At 40.3% G+C, this 22967-nt stretch overlaps 1 protein-coding gene across 1 annotated transcript in view; it reads left to right on the top strand.

Annotated features, from left to right (window-relative positions):
* The window catches only part of stk10 (serine/threonine kinase 10), a 42046-nt gene that overhangs the window by 16441 nt on the left and 2638 nt on the right, over nucleotides 1-22967 (top strand). Inside the window, exons 4-19 of the mRNA XM_054754031.1 lie at nucleotides 153-302; nucleotides 4526-4598; nucleotides 5277-5471; nucleotides 7222-7303; nucleotides 9938-10072; nucleotides 11711-11998; nucleotides 14684-15070; nucleotides 16381-16505; nucleotides 17082-17205; nucleotides 18826-19005; nucleotides 19087-19179; nucleotides 19258-19387; nucleotides 19457-19581; nucleotides 21303-21491; nucleotides 21599-21724; nucleotides 21801-21914. Coding sequence (XP_054610006.1) covers nucleotides 153-302; nucleotides 4526-4598; nucleotides 5277-5471; nucleotides 7222-7303; nucleotides 9938-10072; nucleotides 11711-11998; nucleotides 14684-15070; nucleotides 16381-16505; nucleotides 17082-17205; nucleotides 18826-19005; nucleotides 19087-19179; nucleotides 19258-19387; nucleotides 19457-19581; nucleotides 21303-21491; nucleotides 21599-21724; nucleotides 21801-21914 — 2516 coding nt within the window. The remainder of the gene's footprint in view (nucleotides 1-152; nucleotides 303-4525; nucleotides 4599-5276; nucleotides 5472-7221; nucleotides 7304-9937; nucleotides 10073-11710; nucleotides 11999-14683; nucleotides 15071-16380; nucleotides 16506-17081; nucleotides 17206-18825; nucleotides 19006-19086; nucleotides 19180-19257; nucleotides 19388-19456; nucleotides 19582-21302; nucleotides 21492-21598; nucleotides 21725-21800; nucleotides 21915-22967) is intronic.

Below are 22967 nucleotides of genomic sequence, written 5' to 3'. Positions count from 1 at the left end.
CTTTATCTGGGCTTACTGCATCAACACAACCTGTGAGGCTTTCGAGTCACAGCATGACCTTGTGTAATCTTCACTCCAGTCGCTAGATCAGCACCTACCCTTAGATCAGAATTTGCAATGTTGAGATTTTTGAACACTTCGTTCCATCTTAGAGTTGGACCGAGGGCTGACGGAGCCACAGATAAAGGTGGTCTGTCGGCAGATGCTGGAGGCTCTGACCTACCTGCACAGCATGAAGATCATCCACAGAGACCTGAAGGCTGGCAACATCCTCCTCATGTTGGAAGGGGACATCAAACTAGGTGAGAGTTGTTTTTAAAAACATTCCACTCAGATCTGGGTTTGATGTGATTATTTTCTGGAATGTGTAGACAAAATGACAGAAAATAGAGAGCCACTGCTCTAGCTGAATATATTTTTCCCATGAGAAATAACACAACAACACAAAACACTTTTCATAGTTTTACAATTAGTTTTATAAAACACTTTGAAATGCATACAAATGGCGGATGAAAGGGGTAAATGTATTTTTAACGTCACTTTTACCTTGATTGAAGACGTGGTTGTTGACAGAGAGATCAACACAGAACACCACCTTTGTGTTTCACCATGAGTTACAGTATGCATTCAATTCAATAGTGTTTCTCAACTTCTTTATTAAAATGTTGGAGCTTGCAACCTGCTCCATTGTGGGTTATTTTGCAGCCGTGATCACAAGAAAAGCAAAGACCGTAACTGTTAGTTAGCAAAGAACAACAGAGTCAACCTCCGACATCGTAGACGGGCGATTGAGCTGACTTCCGGTTCCGCTTTCCATTTTATGAGCAAGCTAACAGGCTGCTAACAAGGTTGTATAATACATTAACAATACAGTTGGACTCACGCAGTGTATGAATAACCTAAAAAAACGGCATTTTGTACACTAACCAGAAAATATATACAAACCGAGGCACAATTTTGTCGTAAATTTTGGACTTAAAACACGCTAACCCTGACGAGGTTCCACAGTATTAGTGTAGTCTGTTGCTGTGCTTAAGCTCTGGAGTGTGATTAATTAATCCAATCTATTTATTTTGTTTGTCATTTTGTTGTATAAAACGTTTATTTATGATGGGCTTTCAAACTGTGTATTGTTTTTCCAATAAAGTAATAGTCCTTGTTTCCAAAATTGATATTTGAGTACATAAAATTGAATGTAATTAGTGACAAAAATATTTTATAAAAATTGTCTTTCATCGATTAATTGTTGATACACATCTATTTACTCAGTCAGGAAAAAGTATGGCATTTTGAAATGTCAAATTTGTAGGAACCCTTATTTTAGTTAATTTAACCATTTTTATGCTTGAAAATGCTTAATTTTTGCCAAAAAATGAGCAAAATCTGCTTAAATATGCCTTTTTTTACTAATAATTGGCCGTACTCATGAAAACCATGAAACAGCATGATTTAATAATATATTTTGAAAAACCGTGATCGAGTGAAGCCGTAAAATTTTAATGCGATGTGGCGAAGGACGACTATACATCCATTTTTTTGGGTTCTTTATCAACTAGCTATGTTTGAGAAAAACCTCACATACTTTACCAAAAGCCTGCATCGCACTATTGCATCTGCATTACATTGCAGATTTTCACTTTGCGCTGTTTTTGCGACTTCAGTGCAAGCCAACGCCCCTTAAGTGGAGCATCATAACGTGTGGGAAAGTTTGACATGCTTTCATTTTTTTTTTTAATGGGCCCCTTTTTTTGAAGAGTGCGCCACATACTTCACATTGCACTGCTGGAGTTGTGGACCAATGGCGAGCGAGTTTCATATTTAAGGCATAACTCTCTCTAAAAAAGTAGTGGAAAGTGGTTTCTTTAATGTGTCTTAAGGCAGTGCTGACATGCAAACATCAGGCATAACATTTCATATTTAAATATTGAACTTTTTAACCACTTGTCGAGAGGAAAAGCGGAACAATTGCACATACATAGATGTATTGTATTTTAGAAAGGCAACAGCAAAGTATTTGTACTTGGGTGCTATTTTTCCTCCTCCTTCAACTGGCTTTACCTGCTATCCCTCCGCTATTACCTGCTATGCGTCTTTGTCATGGCTGTTTTATCACAAACAAGCCGATGTGTTTCCTTATATTGTTGTTTTAACATTCTTGCATTTGACACTATATTTAGATACAAGCATTGGGTGTTGCCTCTTTAAAGTTGAGTCATCACAGTTACATTACAAATCTCCAAACTTATGGTGCTGTTAAACTAGCCATGAGTATGTTTGCTAACATGGTGAAAATGTTTGTTTTGGACACGATGATGGAGGATATCTAGGATAACCATCTCAAGCCAGTCACAGGAAGGAACAATGTGTCAGTAACTGGTTAAAATAAACACAGTGGAACCTCTCAAGTCAATACCAATATTTTTAAGACAAAAACGTTTCTGAAAACATCTCCAGAATGATCTCACTACACATGACCTCACTCCAGACAGCACAAACGGGTAGACTCTATGCCTTTGGATGTGCTTTTTTTTGGCTTTTTATGCCTTTTTGTTGACACTTATTTGGAAAAAGGGCCAACTTCAGTAAAGATAAGAGAAGAAAAACACTACACACTAAACACACATGACAAGAATGTAACAAAAAAAAAACAACCATGTCATTTGTCAATAAAGTTAAGACTGAGTGTTGTTTTTTTTACATTTTACTGTGGTAAATGGTCATTCAAAAGAATTGCCTGTTTGGTTAATAAATGTTTTATGATGATAATTATCAACCTGGGACTTTCTTCTTCTTCTTCCTCTTCTTTTTTATTCTTTATTCATGTATTCTTTATTCTATTAGTTTTTTAAAATTATTTATTTCCATGCTTTTGCAGATGGTATCTGAGTTTATTTTGGTTACTTACACTTTCACAATGAAATACTTGATACTAATACAAAATAATGAGGTTAATATTAATACAGTGGAACCTTGGTTTTGGTTTTACAAACTAGTTGAGTGCCCAAACAAAGCATCCATGCATTGTTGGGACGCTATAGGTGGAACCTGGCCAGGAAATCCGACAAATCATGCAGTCTATGGGCCAAATGCTATCAAAGGTAATTGATGAGTCTTACCTGTGGAAGGTTATTCACTGGGATTTGGTTTGGGCAGTAAAATGAGTCGTACACTTCCATGCAGCACATGAATGAGGCATCTTCTCCGCTCCGACTCTTGCCACATCCAATATGACGGTGACGTTGACGTACGGCTCAGCTTAAGAAGAAGCCAATTAACTGTTTCACAGGTCACTAAAACTACCATGACCACCACATACCTGGAAGACGATGACATCACAGACAGGCAGACTGAATCGAGTAATGTTTATCGTCTTCATCATTAAAAGTGCTAAAAAAACACATCCATATAAAACCTGCCGTGGTTAAATCCAATGCTTTATTAGTATCGATTCAATCAATTGATTGCCTTTTTAAACTATGTTAGATTGATATATGTCGTCCTGAATGGACACTTGAGAACCCAGATTGGTGTAGTTGAATCGTAGGAATATAAATGTAATGATGATTGTATCTGCTGCTGAAGTTTACAATAAAGTTCAAGTATAAAGCTCTTAACGAACCACTCTTTAAAAGTTTGTCACAGACTAGAATGAAACAGTGTCTGCATGGCTCTTCCACATACAGAGATACCTGTACACACGTACAGATGCACACTCGCAGTACATACGCACTTCCCCACATTACTCACTGAGTGAACCAGGGTGTTATTATCTTGTTGGTTTTATTACAGTGACGGTGATGTCGGCAATATGATTATAGTTATTACAATTGTGTGTGTTACAGTTCTGTCATTCTGATCACTATCATGGTTAATAATTTCATTACTACTATTATGTGTGACTGTTTCAATGCAGTATTATCATTGTGGTTATTGATATTATTTTGTCCTTCCCGTCAGCGTCTTCATAGCCGTCAGACATTTGCTGTTGTAGTCCTGTTTGTATCTGTTGTTTTGTTATTGTTGTCACAGTTTTTGTTGTTGCTGTTGTCCTTGTCTCTCTTTTTTGTACGCCTCTTTTCCCCACACTCCTCTGTTTTCTTTTCTCTTCTCTGTCCCCTCCTGCTCCGGTCCGGCCGCTCCAAATTTGCATAACAAAACATCAAAGTCAAATAAATTCTGTATAAGGGGAAGAAAAAAACTAAATAATAATCTATTTCATTTGCCATTTATATGTATTTTGCTTTGATTTCTGCATGTAAAATTATAATTAATCTCTATGAAATGTGCTTTTTGTTACTTTTGGGTGTCGGCTTAATGACGGATTATCGACTGATTTTAATTGGTTAATGCTAACTGGATTTACATGATTTCTTTTGGGGAAAAATGTGTTCTGTTTTCTTAGGTTTCGATTTGCATCAAAGCTTTTGGAACGGATGAATGACGACAACCAATGTTCCTCTGTACTACTAATAATGGAAAAAAATACGTAAATCAGCAAACACAAATTTTTTTTATTTTTTTCTAGCTGATTTTGGTGTATCTGCTAAAAACACCAAAACCCTCCAGAGAAGAGATTCTTTCATCGGCACGCCATACTGGTGAGTAAGATATGGGTTCCCATACACCACAGGAATGTAACCGCATCAATGGGTAATGAACTTGGAATTCTAAATTTACATGTTTGGGAAACATCGTTGTAGTTCTTCTTCCATGGAAATGAGTATCTTATATGTCCTGAGCTGTTCCGGTGTCATAAATTCCAAATGCCCACAGCTCATCCATTCTGTAGCTTTAATGATAGTGTTGTCCCACCAGAGCCCTTCCCTTCTCTATACCTGAACAAACTGTTAACGTCTCATTTGAAGGCTTCAGCAGTGAACCTTGAGCCACAGGGTTCTCCCCCTTACATGAGTGTTGCTTAGTCAATCATTGCCTAGAATAGCGTCATCCATTCAGAAAGAGCCCGCACTTCAGTATCATCTCTACACAATAATGAGTTCTGAAAGGCCGTAATACCGCAAGGCTTTGCTTAGGCTTTGTGATTGCCAAAGTCAACACAAAAAGTGGTGTACAAACATCACTTTCTTTGCCATCTGAACACAGACTGGTGTTGCAGGGTCTTTCTAAGAACCATTAGCACATTGACAGCGAACAAACTGAGCAGTATTGTGAGCTTGCCTTTGACTAGTGGAATATTACTGCGTTGAATGCTTTCAGATAGAAGTTGTCGCTGGACCCACTGGAGAGTTTCACTACAAGTGTCCTCTTTCTGCCAGGATGGCCCCTGAAGTGGTCATGTGCGAAACCATGAAGGATGCTCCGTATGACTACAAGGCCGACATCTGGTCCCTTGGAATTACTCTAATCGAGCTTGCTCAGATAGAGCCTCCACACCATGACCTCAACCCCATGAGGGTGCTGCTAAAGATTGCCAAGGCGGAGCCTCCCAGCCTGGAACAACCAAACAAATGGTGAGAGATGCATTTAAACAATTCCCTGAATGATGTAAATGTAGTCTTTGTTAACATGCATGATTGGTGGGTCATCTATACAGTCATCCCTCGCCACTTCATGCTTCGAATTTTGCAGCTTGTCTATCGCGTTAAAAAAAAACGCAAGACAAAAATATGCATATTGAAGCAAAGTTGAACATTTTCAAGCATAAACATGGCAAAATGAACTAAAATACAAAATAAAGCATTCAAAATGACATAATTTTCTACACTGATCACTAGGTGTCAGTAATGTTACTGAAATGTTCGGTTAGATACACAAGCACTAGACACGATCGCCGCTGCATACACACACAGCAAAAGTGTGACGCTCCGTGAGGAGCAATGAAGGTAACGTACCCGAAGTTAGGAGGGAAATGCCGCAGCCCTCGTGGGGCTGCATTAATGAATATTAATGAGCAAAGTGACCCCATCAACACAAAAGAGCCGGTATGCAGAATTCTTTGCAACAAAACTAACTTGCCCACCTCAAACATATCCACCCGACCCAGTTTTCCCATCTGGGGGGAAAAAAAACTACACATGGAGCGGCAGAGCCTTCGTCCCGACAGTCAACACTCACTAAGACGTTTGGTCGGCAAAGTAAATACAAACAGAACAGTGCAAAATGGTGGCCATTCACAGAAAATTATTGCAAAAAAAATGCTGCTCTTTAATACAGTTGATTCAAGAAATGCTGCAAACGTTACAGTACCTGTGAGAAAATCTGTCACAAATGGCAATTCCACAACTTTACAGAGTAAAAGATGGCATATTAAAGGAAATATTGCTTTATAATAGTATATTATTATAATCATAACATTAGTGGTCTCAAAAAATGTTGATTACATCCTTTAGCGTCAATTTGTCGAACAATAAACATAGTGTCAATTTGTCGAACAATAAACATTTCAAAGAGCACCTTCATTGTTTTGAGATGCAGTAAAAAAAAATGCCAGTCATATTTTTTCATCGTACTTTTTTAAACAGTTCTGTTAAAATCTTGTCTCGTATCATTCTCGTGAACCCAATCTTGTGCGTCGTTCCGTACAGCAAATTAATAACTATACTGTATTGTTTTAATTTTTAAACACCACCGTAGAGTACAGTTTTACAGATGCCAAGTGCTGGATTTATTCCAAGCCATGTACAGTATGTCAATTCCCCCCCCCCAAAAAACATTTTACAGCGACATATTTCATTAAAACACAATAATAGACAGTGTTGGCACCAGAAATATAAATACTGTAACATTTCTCAGACATAATTAAATGAATTTGTACAAATAAGGCCTACAGATAAACCTTACCTTACCTTACATTTCATATGCTCTTGGTACTTCTGTACTATTCAATCCCATGATTCCTCAGTTCATCTTCAGACTAGAAACAACAGACTAGAGACTAGAAACAACTTGTGACTTTGCACCTGGAAAAATCGCTGACAGGCCCACTTTTCCCACTCATTCACTTTTATGAGTCTAGATGTGCTACACTGCGTTCATAGACAGTAGGTGCTGAAAGGAGTCTCGCCATGTGCCGCATAGCCATCATTCCTGTCAAGACCCCGATTTTTACAAAAGACCACCAGATGATGCGCATGTATCACCACGACACGTCCAGAACTGTTCTGTTCTTACCTTTTTGCTACGTTAAGCTATCACATTATGTCTCCCACCCAGTTTTCTTCATTTGTCTTAAATATATATAAATTTAATGTGTTTTTGCAGGTCACCAGAGTTTAAAGATTTTCTGAAGAGGGCATTAGACAAGAACCCCGAGACCCGCCCGACAGCAGTGCATCTCCTGGAGGTGAGAGGATAATCAATTTAAATTAAGGCAGAAGAAAAGAATAGAGTGGAGCTCATTTTTTACCTATAATAGCTTTCTAAATCATATTTCCCTCTAAAAATTTATCTCAAAACCCTAGTGGTTAGCATGTTGGCCTCACAGAGGTTGTGGGTTCGTAGCTCCATTGCAACATCTCTATTCTGGCTTCCCCTCACATTCCAAAAATATGCATGTTAGTTTAAATGGAGACTCGAAATTGTCTAAATATCAGTGTGAATGTGGGTGAATGGTTGTTTGTCTGTGTGAAAAATGATGTGAAGATACTGGGCCCAGTCTCAAAGGGGTTTATGAAATACCCAAACAGGATTCCCGCCCATTACAAAGGCCAATTTGGTGCCAACTGTTTCTGGAAAAAAAGAAAACAGAAAAAGAACTGAGCATGGTGTGGTTTCAAGCACGAGAGCGGCATCTCATTTATTACAATTCTGAGCCACAGTTTTCTGGCCTTCAATCCCACAGCTTAGGGAACACCAGCTGTTTACATTCCCAGCCCAGGCCGCCGTGAACATGTCGGGATCACGCCTCGCCTCGCCTCGCTCTGTGCCAGCCGGCCAGTTGGAGAAGGGAGAGATGAAAAGGCGAGATCCAGGCAGGCTCACTGGGTGGGGGGTGAGGAAGAGACGGGCGTGGCTCGGTTTTTGGTGCCATGCTGGATGGTTTAGATGTGTATCATGGTCTGTGCTTGTGATGTTTCACATAGTTGTGCGTGCACGTGGCATGCTTTTAGGTCAGATTAGCATGTTTGAGAGGACCGTAATCGTGAATCATAGATAAGAAGGGTGCATGATTTTGTACAAGTAGCTATGTGTCATGTACTTGTGAAACCAAAATAACATGACATAGTAGTGAGCAGTGATCCTTGCTGGATTCCTCCTAAATGGTTTCTCAGCCAGTATTTTTTGTTATATGTATTTAAGGTTATTTGCATTACACATAACTACTTGGAATTGTTATAAAACAGTCATGCATTGCCTGGAAGATCATAGCACCTGCTATGCATTTAATCAGAATGTGCTAATGCCATCACTTATATAGCTCACAGTCACTAAGAGACATGGTTGCATGACACCAGTTGCTATGATGTGCTGTGATGTACAGTATTAAAGTAGTCCTCATTTCTTGGAATTGTCTTTTCAGCAGCATTCATCAGCATTCACATAGCCGTTTTAAAGGAAATACAAGTTTTAATCAGATTAGGCCAGTTGTTTTGATATTTTATAACCTAATCTTCAACTTTGAGATCATGTAACACTGAAAATGATCAAATTGTCCTCACTTTGCAACACACGGTACATTTTCAGGTTTACAATGCTTTTTCCCAGTGATTGCAACACAGGTAGCCTTGTGCTCTGCTTCCCCAAAATGGTTCATGTTTAACCTTTTACCAGCCATCCGTGCATGCGTGACACACTATCAGTGTGCTTCTAACGCAATGTAAAACCACAAAAGAGGACATAAGCTCCACTGTTCTGCCTCAGTGACATTGGATTCGGTTTGTTTGAACTGAGTTTGCATTACGACACAGGGGGACAAATGAATACTGTATATCCTTTTTTAAGTTCTTCTGTCTCCAATCATGCACTGAAATGCACACAATTTGATTTGATAACATCAAAATCATTTGCATGCCGCAGTAGGGTGTGCGGATTGTCTGGTGTTGCTATGGCAACCAAAACAAAACTATCATTCAGTAATAGTGGACCAGCCAGGACACCTCTGTTGTTGTGTTGGCACAAATGCTTACCTGTTTAGAGTTGTGTCCAGTGCCATGCAACAGTCTAGTCATTATCCATCCATCCATGGACCCTATCTCAGCTGACTTGGGCGAGAGGCAGGGTACACCCTAGACTGGTCGGTCGCCAGTCAGTTGCAGGGCACCTATAGACAATTATTCACACTCGCATTCATACCTATGATCAGTTCCTGCCTCCACCAGGACCCTTCACAGCATAAGTGTGATGGATGGATGGATGGACGTTGACTGCTAATGCAATGTATGTCTGCCATCTGTGCTGTAATAGGATGCCACTCAGCATTTACGCTTCCTGCCTTGTTAAACATCAGTGTGCTGTTGTTTCTAATCAAGTTACGGAAAAAAAACAAACAGCTGAAGCCAAGTGGAATAAACTGCGGCAAGTAACGCAGCAACAATAAACATGTATGCCAACCTGCACCCTTAAATGCTCAGCCACGTCTGCAGCCTCCTTTTGTCAGTTGCTCCAATTAAATTACACGGCATGTGAATAATAGATGATGACTCTTTTTTTTTTAACTTCTGCAGCACTCCACTTTAAAACAGGCTTATTTGTGCTGTTGACTATGCACACTTTTGCCTTCCAAAGTGAAAGAATTAGTAATCAGTCATCATTTTTTTAAAGCAATCCTTTGTTGCTTTAAAGTGTGAGGGATTGCTGCACACTCTGCAATTGAATGGCAGACACAATTGGGGAACTCAAAAGTGGCAGGTTGGGTTTCATCAGCAGTGAAAGTGGTCCTTTATACTCTTTCTCTCTCGCTGATGACTGCCATTACTCACATTTTTATCACAAACAAACCCAATTCTCTATTCCTTATCTTCTCTATCTGTCCCCTCAGCACCCTTTTGTGAGCTCGGTGACGTCGAACCGCCCGCTGAGGGAGCTGGTGGCCGAGGCCAAGGCTGAAGTCATGGAGGAAATCGAAGACAATAGGGAGGAAGGAGAGGAGGACGACACCTTGGAGCTCACTGTGGTACCAAAACCTGCCTCCTATGTCTAATCTGTCATTTTATTGTCTTCTGCATCATTCTCGGTATCTAAATATACTACAAGGGGCCTGTTTATGTACTTGTTGTTGCTCATTTACAAAAGTTGCTGACTTTAAACTTTTATGTTTGTAAATGTGTGGCCTGATTTGAGTTTGCCACATACTGTGTAAACTAATGTTCTGGAGTCTTGCCCAAATACTAGAAATAGCATTGGTTTTAAGTAAAGGTGTATCAAGCTGTGTAGGTCCCATCTAGTGGAAAATGTGCATTAGTATTTTGCACATACTTACCACTTTGTTCGACAGTCCTTGAACGCAACCTCTAACTTTCTCCCACGCCACACAGACTACTATACTGTAATTTTTCTTTCACGTCATAAATGCTGGTACAATGTGGGAATGCATAAAGGTAAGATTTGATGACCTTATTGAGTGCTAATGTGCATATCTGTGCGGGGCACCTCTCTGAAAAACAAACTCCAGGCTCTTACTGGTGGATGGTGGGTCTGTATTTATTGAATGCTTTTAATTTAAGTTTTACACAATACATAATGAATGATGATAAATTAGGTCGCTATAATGTATGTATGCCATTTACCACCATTCTTGTCTTCAGTCATGGTCAGTTGACAGGTCAATTGACACACGCCCCCCAAATAGCGGTCCTCGGCTATGCCTGCTGGTAACTAGCAGCTCGTAACCCAAGTTTTAGCTCACAGCTCAAAGCAAAAAATCAGCCGAGAGACAGCTCGCATCTAAAATCACTGGTTAGTTGAGACACTATCGCGTCAAACAAAATAGTGCCGTTGAAGCTTTATTAACGTGTTAACTTTCACAGCTCTAATTAATAACACTTGAACATTAAAGCAACACAAACCATTACGTCTTTGACAAAGATAATTAAAGTCAGGCTATAAGCAATCTGTACATACAACCAACCTTGTTTGCCCCCACCCCTTTTAAACAGCATTTCTGGGTAAACAGTGCTTTCCTGCCAAGGGACTGAAGGTCGCTTCTGGCAGAGGGCATTCATGTGTCCACAGAGGCCATGCGATTACAAAGTAACATAGAGCACGAGGCTGTTCTTTACCACCCTCAGGATAAACAAAAGAACAGTAACCGGAACACTTGCAGCCTCTTTTAAATTTAGACCTTGGCTTTGGCATTACTCCTGCAAAAAGGAAAAGTGCTGCCTGAATTATTTATGTTCGGACATTGTTCTGCCTCAGCTGTACTAGACTGTTGACCGACAGATCCTAGAAATGTCATGGAGATCATAAAGCTCCCTGTTTGTTTAGTTTAGTGAGGTATTTAATATAATCCCAATGCTGAGCTGTGTTTATCACTGACTTAAGAATGTCTGCAGCGTCCGGAAATGACTGCAATTTTAGATGCAAGGTTGCAAAAACGGCCATTTCCTTAAATCTTGGGATAAAGAGAATGTACATACATGCTGTAAGTTGCAACACACTTAACATAGAGCTAATTAGACCTGATGCAAGAGATGCAAGAATGGCTACCAAACAAAGGTTGCTTACCTTGAAGGCTGTTAGCATCCTTTTAAATTACAGCATTTTTCCATATCAATGTATAACCAAAGTCCATCTGTCTTTGCCATGCTAGACCAGTCAGACCAGTTTGGAAGGAGACCAGTCCCCGGAACCCCAGAGCCCCACCACACCCTTCCCAAACACACCACAATCTCTACTGGAAAAAGGCTTGGAGCCGCCGGGCCCCATCATGGCCACCCCTGTTCCCCTACCGAGACACAATCTCCCCTCTAAGGATCAGGTGGACTTCGGAGATAAGCTGGAGTCTGAGAAATATGAGAGCGTTGTGTCGATCAAGACGTCGAGCTCGGACTCTGGCATCGAGGATGGGAAGAGCACCCCCACATCTGAGGAGGAGAAGGTAGGCTTCATAATGAAGCTTTTCTATTAGTTTTTTTTTATGTTGTCTGTGTAATAATTTATAGTTTTTATTTTAACTTCAAATATTATTTTTAGCTTTTTATTATCATTTGATTTTAATGAATTATTTCATTGTTTTATTGTTTAATTTTTATGTTTTTGTTTTCCTTTTTTAATCTCTGTGTGCTCTGTGTGCGTGTGTGTGTGTGTGTGTGTGTGTGTGTGTGTGTGTGTGAGGGATGTTAATCATTGCGGTAGACGATTCAAAACGCATCTAGATACACAAGATACAATACGATTCAAAAACGATATAATTTAAAAACAGAACAATCCCATATGATTCCATACTGTGTACAAACGATACGATTTGATTCCACTACTACATTTGTTTTCAAATGTGTAAAGGAGCACATCGTCTCCCCAAGCATGCTGTAAGGCAGGGGTCCCCAACCACTGGGCCGAGGAAAACGTTCAGGCGCAATGATTAAAATGAAAAAAAAAAACACACAAAAAAATTTTAAAAAAGAATCATTTGTAAATATCTTTCACGCAAAGGAATATAATTTTTCGAAATATTGGCCATTATTGTATTAAAAAATAATATACAGTTAGAAATCCCACAGTTTTTGCATGTTTAATGTGAGCGGCAACTCGTCACACTTGGACGGCCCCTGAACGCTCCATCTAACTTTCTCCCACGCTGCACAGATAGACTACTATACTGTCTTTTCCCCCCTTTTCTTTCACCTTATATTTGGTCCCGAATGCTGATACTATGCGGGAATGCATAAAGGTAAGATTGGATGACGTTATTGAGTGCTATTGTGCACACTTGTGGTGCACAATCTCTCTGAAAAACAAACCCCAGGCTTGTACTGGTGGATGGCGAGTCTGTATTAGAGCCCGGTAAGCTGTGACTTTGTAAAACAAATACAGCACTATACTTTAGTGCCACGCTGTCAGGGACGGTTAAGCAGAAGGTTCTAGTTTTAGAGAGTGTATTCCAGCGCTTTAATGTTGTATTTATTTCATCTGTACGAGATAAACATTGGCAACTTATATCATGTCACTATGATCTAAGGCTATTATACAGCGTTTTAAAGTGAAATACAGATACATGCAGATATACAGAGCATCCCACTTTACTTCATACGTCCATGCAGGATTTCCAGGGGCTCATACATTCACAAGTTAGTCTTCATTCAAATCATTTTGAAAATGTTCCCAGTAATGTATTTAGTTGTCATTTGATATATTGCATGTTTTGAAAGCAGCTGCATTGTTACATAAAATGTAGTTTCGTCCCTTAGTAACGTGATGCGTGTTTTGATTATTATTTTATTTGTAGTCAACTTTTTTTCCACTTTTTTATGTTTGTTTCAGCATTTGTTTTTGAACTGTTTGCAAATGCTCTGTCTACAGAAATAACTTTTCAATAGCTAGTATTATGATATTGGTAAAATGCTTTTATAAATAAGCCTTTGATAAAAACATCATGTATTAGTTTAAAAACACCTCACGTTAGCCTATGTATTACCACTTTCAGCCCAATGCAGCCACTTGTTTTTATTTTAAATTGCTCAACTATCGTATCAAATTCTAGGCTAATTACCAAAATGCACTAAATGTATATATTTTCATTTGACAGGCAGAGGGGAAGAGTAAGATGTGGAGGCGTTACGTTAGATGCAACATCTGCAGTGAGCAAGTTAGCCAGGGCTCCAGCACCAGCAAAGCAAAGAACACTACAAATTTGTGGCAACACCTAAAAGTAAACCACAAAGAGGCATGTCCTTATGTTGACAGTGTTACTTAGTTTTCATTTAGTAGTCTTCAGCTTCTTTGTGTTGAATCGTATTTTGGGTATTAATTAAATGAATTAATGTACTGTTAAAGTACAGTATACTGTGTATCCTGTGTATATTAATGCTCTTATTTCATATATTGGTCGATATATCGGTTTTCAAATGACATACCTCCTTATTTTCAGCCCCGAAATTTCACATCGGTCGGGCTCTAGTCTGTATTCATTCAGTGCTTTTAATTTGATGTAGTTCCTGTCTTAGTTTTGCACAGTACATAAGAAATAAGATAAATTAGTGTTGAAAATCTTTCCTGGTGGCTAGCTAGCGCCCTGTTTCTGGTAGCGCTGCTATTGCTATTCAGGTCCATTCTCGTCTTCAGTCATGCTAAGGTGCGGAGAATGCGCGCCAATCCTTTGGCCGGCAGCCCAGGCTCTCGCGTTGTTTAAGAGACACTCTGTCAACCGGTTGCTAATCTTGCGATACTTTGTGCATATCTCTACAACCCATTAAAGGGATAGTTCAGATTTTTTGACATGAAGTTGTATGACATCCCCATCAGCATTTTAGTTCAAGGATTTATGGCTCATTCCTGTCAATCCAGGAGGATGCTACCGATGCAACCACATCTCTCCCTTGTCAAACCGGATATCCGGTCGCATCGGTTTATCTTTGATAATCCTAGTGTGTGTATTTCTGTATTCATTCCAAGAATCCAAAGAACAACTCAAGTTGGCCCAAGGGAAATACAATTTCTCGATAGGACATAATCAAGTAAATGAATCTGTTCCAGGGTAAAACTGTGTATCAGGGGAAGGTGGTTTGACCTCTTGATTTTTGTGTGTATTTAGAGACACATTTCCCAACAATTTTTCGTTATCAAGGTTGCTGTGGAGACTGAACAACTCACGTCTCTCCCACAATTGGAGGCATCTGAGGAGAGTGTGGACATCATTATCACTTCCTCGGACCCAGCGCTGCCCAAGAACCAGTTCTCTATGGACCAGAGCTCAAATGTTCCCAATCATCGTCCAACACCGACCCCAGCACTCGTATCTGCTGGTCTCTCACCAGCACCTAGCTCCGGACCGAGCAGCATCCTAAGCAAAATGAGCGCTGAACGAGTATCGATAGGATCCACTCCCGAAGCGGCCGCACCTTATATCAACGGACGGCTCAATAGTGTACGGCACTCTTACCCGGGCAGCATGGCGTCGGAGACCATGGACAGCATGTTGCTCAACAAGGAGAGCTTCTCTGTGTCTGCAAGGGTGAGTCCGCATCATGCGAACATTACATCACTGGACGAATGAGCAGTACATGTATGTTTACTGTCCCGTATATCACTTTACATGCTTAAACACTGCAGCGGTTGGTGTAAAAAGGGTGCGAAGAAAAGCGCTCGTAGTGTCTTCAGGAAAACCCCTCCTTGGAAAAAATTTTTCTCAGCATGCAGCGAGGAACTGAAAGTGCATTGTGTTGTGCGTTTTGGGGTGTGGGTGTAACACAGTTGAGACAGAGGATAGTCTGTATTTTGTAGGTTTGCCCGCACATTTTAGGAGACATACAGTATAATACTGTATTTAAGGGCCAGTTTACATGAGGCAGTTTTAAACTGAAAACAGGTTGGCCTGTTCATGATTTAGACTAGAGCCTGAAAAATGGCCTTTATAGTTTTTGAACGGGCCGGGCGCCCTTTTGTACAGTCTACAAAAAAGCTGTCTTGTTTTCTGACTTCCCCTGGTGCTGTTACGTTACAGTATGTGTAGACAGCACAGACATAGAATAATTGATGTAAATAACACACCTTCTGTAACAGAGGAGGGATGGCACCTGTGAACTTTCTCGCACGACACTGACTTCATCATGCATGATGGGTGAAAGGGTAACGCTTAATGCTGGCCTTCACTCTTTGGAAGCAGTTATACATTAAACTAACAAGGCAAGTTTTTTTTTTAATAGCAATAAATTTCGAAATCCCAAGAGGACCAAGAAACACTTTCTTCATTGGACTCCCAGTCCTTCCTTGAAGCAAAAAAATATGCATGATGTTCCATTCATTGGGGCCCAATGTGGCCTTTGTGTGGGCACAGTCCAGCGCTGACCTCGGTGAATGGAGGTCTCTATGCGCCTCACTGTCACCCAGCTGCTTCTGGAGCTTTATAGACTGACCAGGACTGTTGTTGACTGTGTGGTGGAGTCTTGTCTCTTTGTCACACTTGCAAGTTTTTTCCAGAACAGATTATTCAGCAGAGAGGCACTGCAGTGTCAGTGAATGGACCATGGACAGGCAGGCGTATTCAGTGTGATGTAATACACTTCTACACCAACGTCAACCACAATCATCCACGTATTATTAAAGCCATACAAGGATAGTCACCTGAGTATTTCTGGTCTCAGTTCTTATTTTCTATTTTGGTGCGTCCGACACAAACAGACGAAACACTTGTTGTGATGTAATTTACCTTTGAGAGCCCATTCGTCACTTTTGTACTTGTAAGGTGAAAATGATGACACAGTTGAACTGGTGAGAATGAATTAAATAGCTTATTATATTTTCCTCCTCATCGCCTTCCTTCAGGACTATTCGCGGAAGACTCTGAAGCGAACCAGGAAGTTTATGGTTGACGGTGTCGAGGTGAGCGTGACCACCTCTAAGATCATCAAGGACGATGAGAAGAAGGATGAGGAGATGAGGTTCCTGAGGTGTGTGGGTCCACTACGCAAACAGCGATTAAAACAAACCAAACACATCTTTATCTTGTAAAATAGCAACATTGTTGTCATAAAATATATTTTTTCCTCTGCAATATTATACTTTTTTTTTCCCTCAGGACTTTGTTGTGTTTTTTTTTTTATAGGCACAATGACATATTTGTTTTTTAAATTATAATTTTACTGCAATATTCCAAATTTTACAACTTAAAAAAAACAAGTAAAAAAAAAATCCTCACAATATTGTTACATTATTCGATTCATGTTAAAAGTAAAAGTAGTTTTTCTCATAATTACACAAAAATGGTTTTATTACATTAGTAATTCATGCATCCATCCTCACCTTTTGTGATTTACCTCACTGAGATTAGACTTAATTGGTTAATGAATGAATAAAATCCTTTCCAACTGTAAAGACACTAACATCCTCATTGCCTCATTTCAAATCATACACGATGGCCACTAAAAGCCCCAAAGGTGCATTACTCGTGTCACCTAGTGGTAGGAATATGACACTACAGCTACACTTCATTGATAATTAATGTGTGTTTGCTTGTGTTTGTCTAGACGCCAGGAGCTGCGTGAACTGCGTTTTCTCCAGAAGGAGGAGCAGCGATCTCTGGCTCAACTTCAAGCCAAACTGGAAACACAGAGAGATCAGATGCAAAAACGCTTCGACCAGGAAATGAATGTGAGTGAGACACGCGGAGATGCAACACCTATACCCTTACTAGACTAAAGTAGTAAGACACACCTGTTTATCACTGACATTGGCGCGTCATTGAGTCCTATGTCTCTACGATAAAAAAACAAGCTGATAGAAGCAGATTTTGAAACTACTTTTCCCACAGGAAGTCATGGAAATAGAAGTAATCCGTCCTGGGGTCAGTCCTTACAAACTGCACAAGCAATGTTATCAGTAACAATTTAGGACACTGCATCAAAGTCAACTAAAATGTTTAATTAACTCTGATGACACCTTCGGGTATTTTCCTGAGCTTTTTGACTGCTTTTTGTGGCCTCTTTTGTGACACCTTTGTGGGCAAAAATGCACACGTATTAAAAGGAAAAACAAATGGGCTAATTTTGCCGATTTATCGATATATCGACATGTGCATGCGTGGTTTTATTTCCTCCTCTCTCGCTACCAAACATGCTGAATGACAAGAGGGTTCACTCTGTGCATCTCTCTCAACACCTGGGCACATTGGTTCTGTAGCGGAATGACCGGAGTGAGTGAACCCTCCTCCCCCCTCAGTCGTTCAGTCTCTTTGTCGCAGTGGGTGGAGGCGGGGGGGCGCTAGCGAGTGCACACACAAGAGTGCTGCGTCGTGAGGAGTAACAAGCCAGCAAACGCAAATATGAACGAAGACAGGAAAGCGATGGTTTCTCAGGCGAATGCCACAGCCCCAGTATGGGAATACTTCGGTTATAAACGGAATGAACAAGGTGAGCCCATGAACACTCGACGTACCGATATGTCCTGTTTATTGGAACTATTTTAACTTCTTCCCGTAATGCATTATTCTCAGCAGAGCAGTTCATTGGCCAATGGCTGCCGAGCTCCCTCTGGTGGCCCGGCAGGGCAGCCATTGGCCAAGAAGTTAAATAGTTGCTGTTTTTTTCTTTTAAACTCGTATTGGTACTTGTATATTTCTTTGCTACCTTTGAGTGTTAAGTTGCTGTGTGATCAATTTAGGCTTCTATCTAAAATGACACTTTGTCCGACTGTTTGATTGAGTGATGACCCCTTGCGATTTCAGATTGAGTGATGACCCCTTGCGATTTCCGATGGGTGGACGAGCTCGTTGTGAGTTCCTTTTATTGCTTGATATTGGCTCCTAACACAGAAAGAGCTACCGTTCCCGCACTGACTGGCGAGCAGCGCAGTATTTAAATGATAGTAGTCATTCGGACGCCCCACAGACGCCCGGGTTCTGTTCAAGGTTTTTCCTTGCCCCTGTCGCAAAGAGCTTGCTCGTGTGAGGTTTGAATGTTTGGTAGTTTTGAGCGAATCTGGTGTCGTTTTTTAAAGTAAGGAAAAGTATGATTTATGTTTATTTTTGTATATGTATGCTTTTCCTATGAAGACTGGCACACTTTTTACTTAAAATTTGCATAGTGAGTCCACTTACTTGGCAGTTCTTTTTGCGTTCTTCTCTAAACACCCCCTGGTGCCTCTTCTTTTTCCTTTTGGAATATGCGTTGCGAAAAAGCCAAAGAAAAATGAAAAATGCGCCTGAACTGAGCTCTCATGAGGTATGCTGTGTGCTGATGTGATTCATTTATTTTATTTATTACCTTCTCCCAGGCCAAGAAGAAGCACTACGACGTGGACCTGGAGAACCTGGAGAAGCACCAGAAGCAGACCATTGAGAAGATGGAGGCGGACCACAACATTAAGCTCAAAGAGGAGACCAAACGCATCAAAGCAGAGCAGCAGCGCGAGTACCAGAGGTTCCAGGAGCAGCTCAAGCAAAAGAAGAAGGAGGTAGCGACACCTTTAAGACACTACTGAAGCTAACGACCACGACGTATTTATTTGAGAACACGCCTTCTTTTCCTCCTTTAGTTAAAACAGTCTGTGGACAAGATGCCCAGGAGTGAGCGCAAGGAATACTTGAAGCAGTCGATGCTGTCCTACCAAGAAAGGAAGCTTAAAGATGTAGGAGATAACTTCTTCTATTGTGCCGTGATCATTCTTTATTTCCTTTATTTACCATTCGTTTCCTTTTGTTCGAAGGAGGAACAATTCCTGGCAGCCCAGAAGAACTACTTGGACGTAACTCTCAACCAAATCCTCCTCAACAACAAGAAAGAGATCGCAGATACGGAGAAGGATTGTCTCTACAAGAAGCAGCAGCTGATCAGAGGTCGGGAAGTTTGTGGTGCCAGCGGCGTCGTATGAACCTGACGGCGTCTTGTCTTCGGCTCTTTTTCAGATCGTGAAGGTTCAGTATGGGAAATGGAGGAGAGGAACATCTATGAGAAACACCAGCTGTCAAAGCAGCAGCTCAAAGACCAGTACTTCCTGCAGAGGCACCAACTCCTCAAGAAACACGGCAAGGTGAGGCTGATGATTGTACGTTACGTATCGCCATACAAAAGAAGCTAGGATCCATTGTGTCCACATGACCACATTGCTCGCTTCCGTGGACAGGCGCTAAAATGCATAGGCTGAATGCTAACATGCTAACATCGTTTGCTAACATCTAAGCAAGAAAGCGGCTCCGAATGCATTTTTATGTCACGCCAGACGGGCAGATACCATAAGAAGAGTTCACCTGCTAATATGCTAACACCTAGCAAGATAAATACTATCAACAAGACAACCCCTTCACATTTTAGACGATTTTGACTGATCTTTGAAGGCACGGAGAGTATTGTGTTCTACGGCTGTACAAACACGGAACCTACCAAAAGAAAGATGTGTGTTTCTACCGTTTTCCGTTCTTTAGTAATCAGCAGTAGAACATGGGTAAATATCAGTTTCCGACTTAAAAAAAAAAAAAAAAGAGTGAGAAAACGTCTTTTTGTGAAAAGATACATTTCACTTTGTGACACACTTTTTGTTGCTTTTGTGACAGCTCAAATATGTAAAAACTATGCACAAAAAAGGGTTGTTTTATATCAAAATAACAATTTATGTTCAAATATAACACCATGATTTATTTACAATTTTCACATTTGGAACTGAACTGTGTGTGTGTGTGTGTGTGTGTGTGTGTGTGTGTGTGTGTGTGTGTGTGTGTGTGTGTGTGTGTACACGTTAAAATTCCCCTACAATGCGTAACCTTATGCACGCTACACTCCTCCATGTTGTTCCACTTCCTCCTTGCTGTCGTGTATGTTTTTTTCCTTCCCATTCAAATTCACATGCCGAGCTCTTGCCGGTTTTTATTGCTTAAAACTGCCCCGAAAGTGACATCCATTAGTGTGCAGTTGTGTCATCACCTCTTTTTGCCTCTCGTGCAAAAAAAAGGTAAAAGACGTATAAAAACGTCTTCGGGATCGGGCGTTCGGGTTTATAAGCACGTCTTTGGTATTGAATAGGTTAACAAGGCAGATCCAGATTACTTTTACGTCACGTCAGATAGGCAGATACTGTTTCAAATGACAGTAGTAGAAATGCTAATATGCAAACCCTTGTTATGCTAACACCTAGCAAGATGGGTACGAGCTACTGTATTTTAAGTGCTAACTGCTAACTATATTAGAGTTTACACGACACCTGCTAGATATTTTAAAATTGGGAGTGTCCCAACGAAATGGAAATGCTAACAAAGCTAATACCTAGCATGCCAGTGACCTGTTTGGGTCTGCTGTGATAAGAGAAGAACATCACCTTCTTCAAGTTTTGGTCCATTGTGATAACAGAAGAACACGACCTTCTTCAAGTGCTAAAATGCACAATATCACTGTGGCATGCAGAATGCTCACATGCTAACAGTTCATATACTAGCAGCTAAGAAAGAAGGCAGCTCCCGGTGCATTTTATGCACGTCATGTAGGCAGACACGGTTTCAAATGAGAATAGTTAAAATGCTAAATTACAAAAGAAATGTTATGCTAGCACCCAGCAAGATAGGTACTATCTACTGTACTTTTAAGCGCTAACTGCTAGCTAGTTTAACACTGGGAGCGTCCCAACAAAATGGAAATGCTAGCTAATGCTAGGTTTTCATTGAAGTATTTAAACAATCTGCGGTGCCCTCAAGTGATCAGGGATTGTTTCCCGCAGCAGGTTGGGATTATAATTCCTATTTTTATATTTGTTTGCCAATCCAGGAGCAGGAGCACATGCAGTGCTACAACCAGCGCATGATCGAGCTTTTGAAAAGTCGGCAGCAACAGGAGAAGAGCCGCCTACCAAAGATCCAACGCAACGAGGCCAAAACCCGCTTGGCCATGTTCAAGAAGAGCCTGCGCATCAACTCCTCAGGCAGCTCCTCTGAGGACAGAGAGAGGATCAAACAAGTACTGAAACATTTAAGGCCTTTTTAGAGAAGACAAAACTGACGGACGGCCGACAACGTGCAACACGGCCCAGCTGTGAGTTGACAGGCTGTTTGTCCCCTCTCAAGTTTTCCCAGCAGGAGGAGAAGCGGCAGAAGACCGAGAGGCTGATCCAGCAGAAGAAACACGAAAACCAGATGAGGGAAAAGATCGGCGAGTGCGATAACAACATCCGAGAGCTGCAGGAGCTTCAGGTACATGTTTGCACATCCTGCTTCTGAGTTCCTCCATGCACAAAAGTAAACGCGCCAAATGTTGCCGCTGCCACAGAATGAGAAGTGTCACCTGCTGATTGAGAATGAGACGCAGCGGCTCAAACATCTGGACGAACTACACAACCAGCAGCTGAAAGAGTGGCGGGATCGTCTGAAACCCAGGAAGAAGGTGGGTTTCCTGTTTCCTGTTTCCTGTCGGTGCGAAACCACCTTCATCAGTACAGTGGACCCTCACAACATGAACGCCATCCAGTCCAGGCTTTTGATTTCAGACTTTGTCCATTCTAAATAATGATCTGTTATATGTACAGTAAATGTAAATATCCTCTACAATGTGTCGCGTGGGCCAATAAAAAACAAGCTGAAGGCCAGAAATGGCCCCCGGGCCACACTTTGGACACCCCCTGATCTACCGTAAACATGATAATAAATAGATAATCCATAAAATGAATAAAAATAGATGGTGTAAAATAGGATTTTAGCGAAATTATTCTTTAGCCACCATTTTAAAATGACTATTTTAATTAATATTGTGTATTTAAATTCACTATTGGATATTAATTACATAATAGGGTATATCATATGTACTATTATGTTAACATTGTTATATATTATAATTACAGGAGATAAAATAAAATACGTTGTAAATTTAAAAAAAAATGAAATAACATTTCAATTATTAGTATTCACGCTTAAAATAAGAGTTTGACCGTTTAAAGCAGGGGTGTCCAGACTTTTTCCAGCGAGGGCCACATACTGATAAATGAAAGGATGCAAGGGCCACTGATATTTTCAGTAGTTTTATGTAGCTCAGGAAAAAAACTGCATTTTACCTTTGTAGTATAGGTGAAATGCTGCTAAAAATGACATAAAACAAGTTTATTCTTTTAAAATTGCGACTTTTGTTCTTTATTCAATTATGACTTTTTTTCGTAATATTTTGGCTTTATACTTGTAAACTTACAGCTGTTTTTTCCATTTCTGCTGTTTTTTTTTTTATTTTCCAATTATTTCATTTAAGTTTCCTCTTGTAATTTTCTTCTTGGAATTATAACTTTATTCCCATAATATTTTTATCTTTTAAAACAATTGTGTATTTTTTCTTTATTTCAACATTGTTACTAAAACGATATTTTCCTTCGTATCATACGTTTATTCTGGAAAAATTGCAACCTTTTTCCCCATTTAGAGAACTTTTTTTCCCTCTTAATATTTTGACTTT

This window comes from Dunckerocampus dactyliophorus, chromosome 16, assembly GCF_027744805.1.
Source record: "Dunckerocampus dactyliophorus isolate RoL2022-P2 chromosome 16, RoL_Ddac_1.1, whole genome shotgun sequence".
NCBI classification, from domain to species: Eukaryota; Metazoa; Chordata; class Actinopteri; order Syngnathiformes; family Syngnathidae; genus Dunckerocampus; species Dunckerocampus dactyliophorus.
The sequence above is the reverse complement of the archived record's forward strand: the minus strand, read 5'-3'. Positions and strand labels throughout refer to the sequence as shown.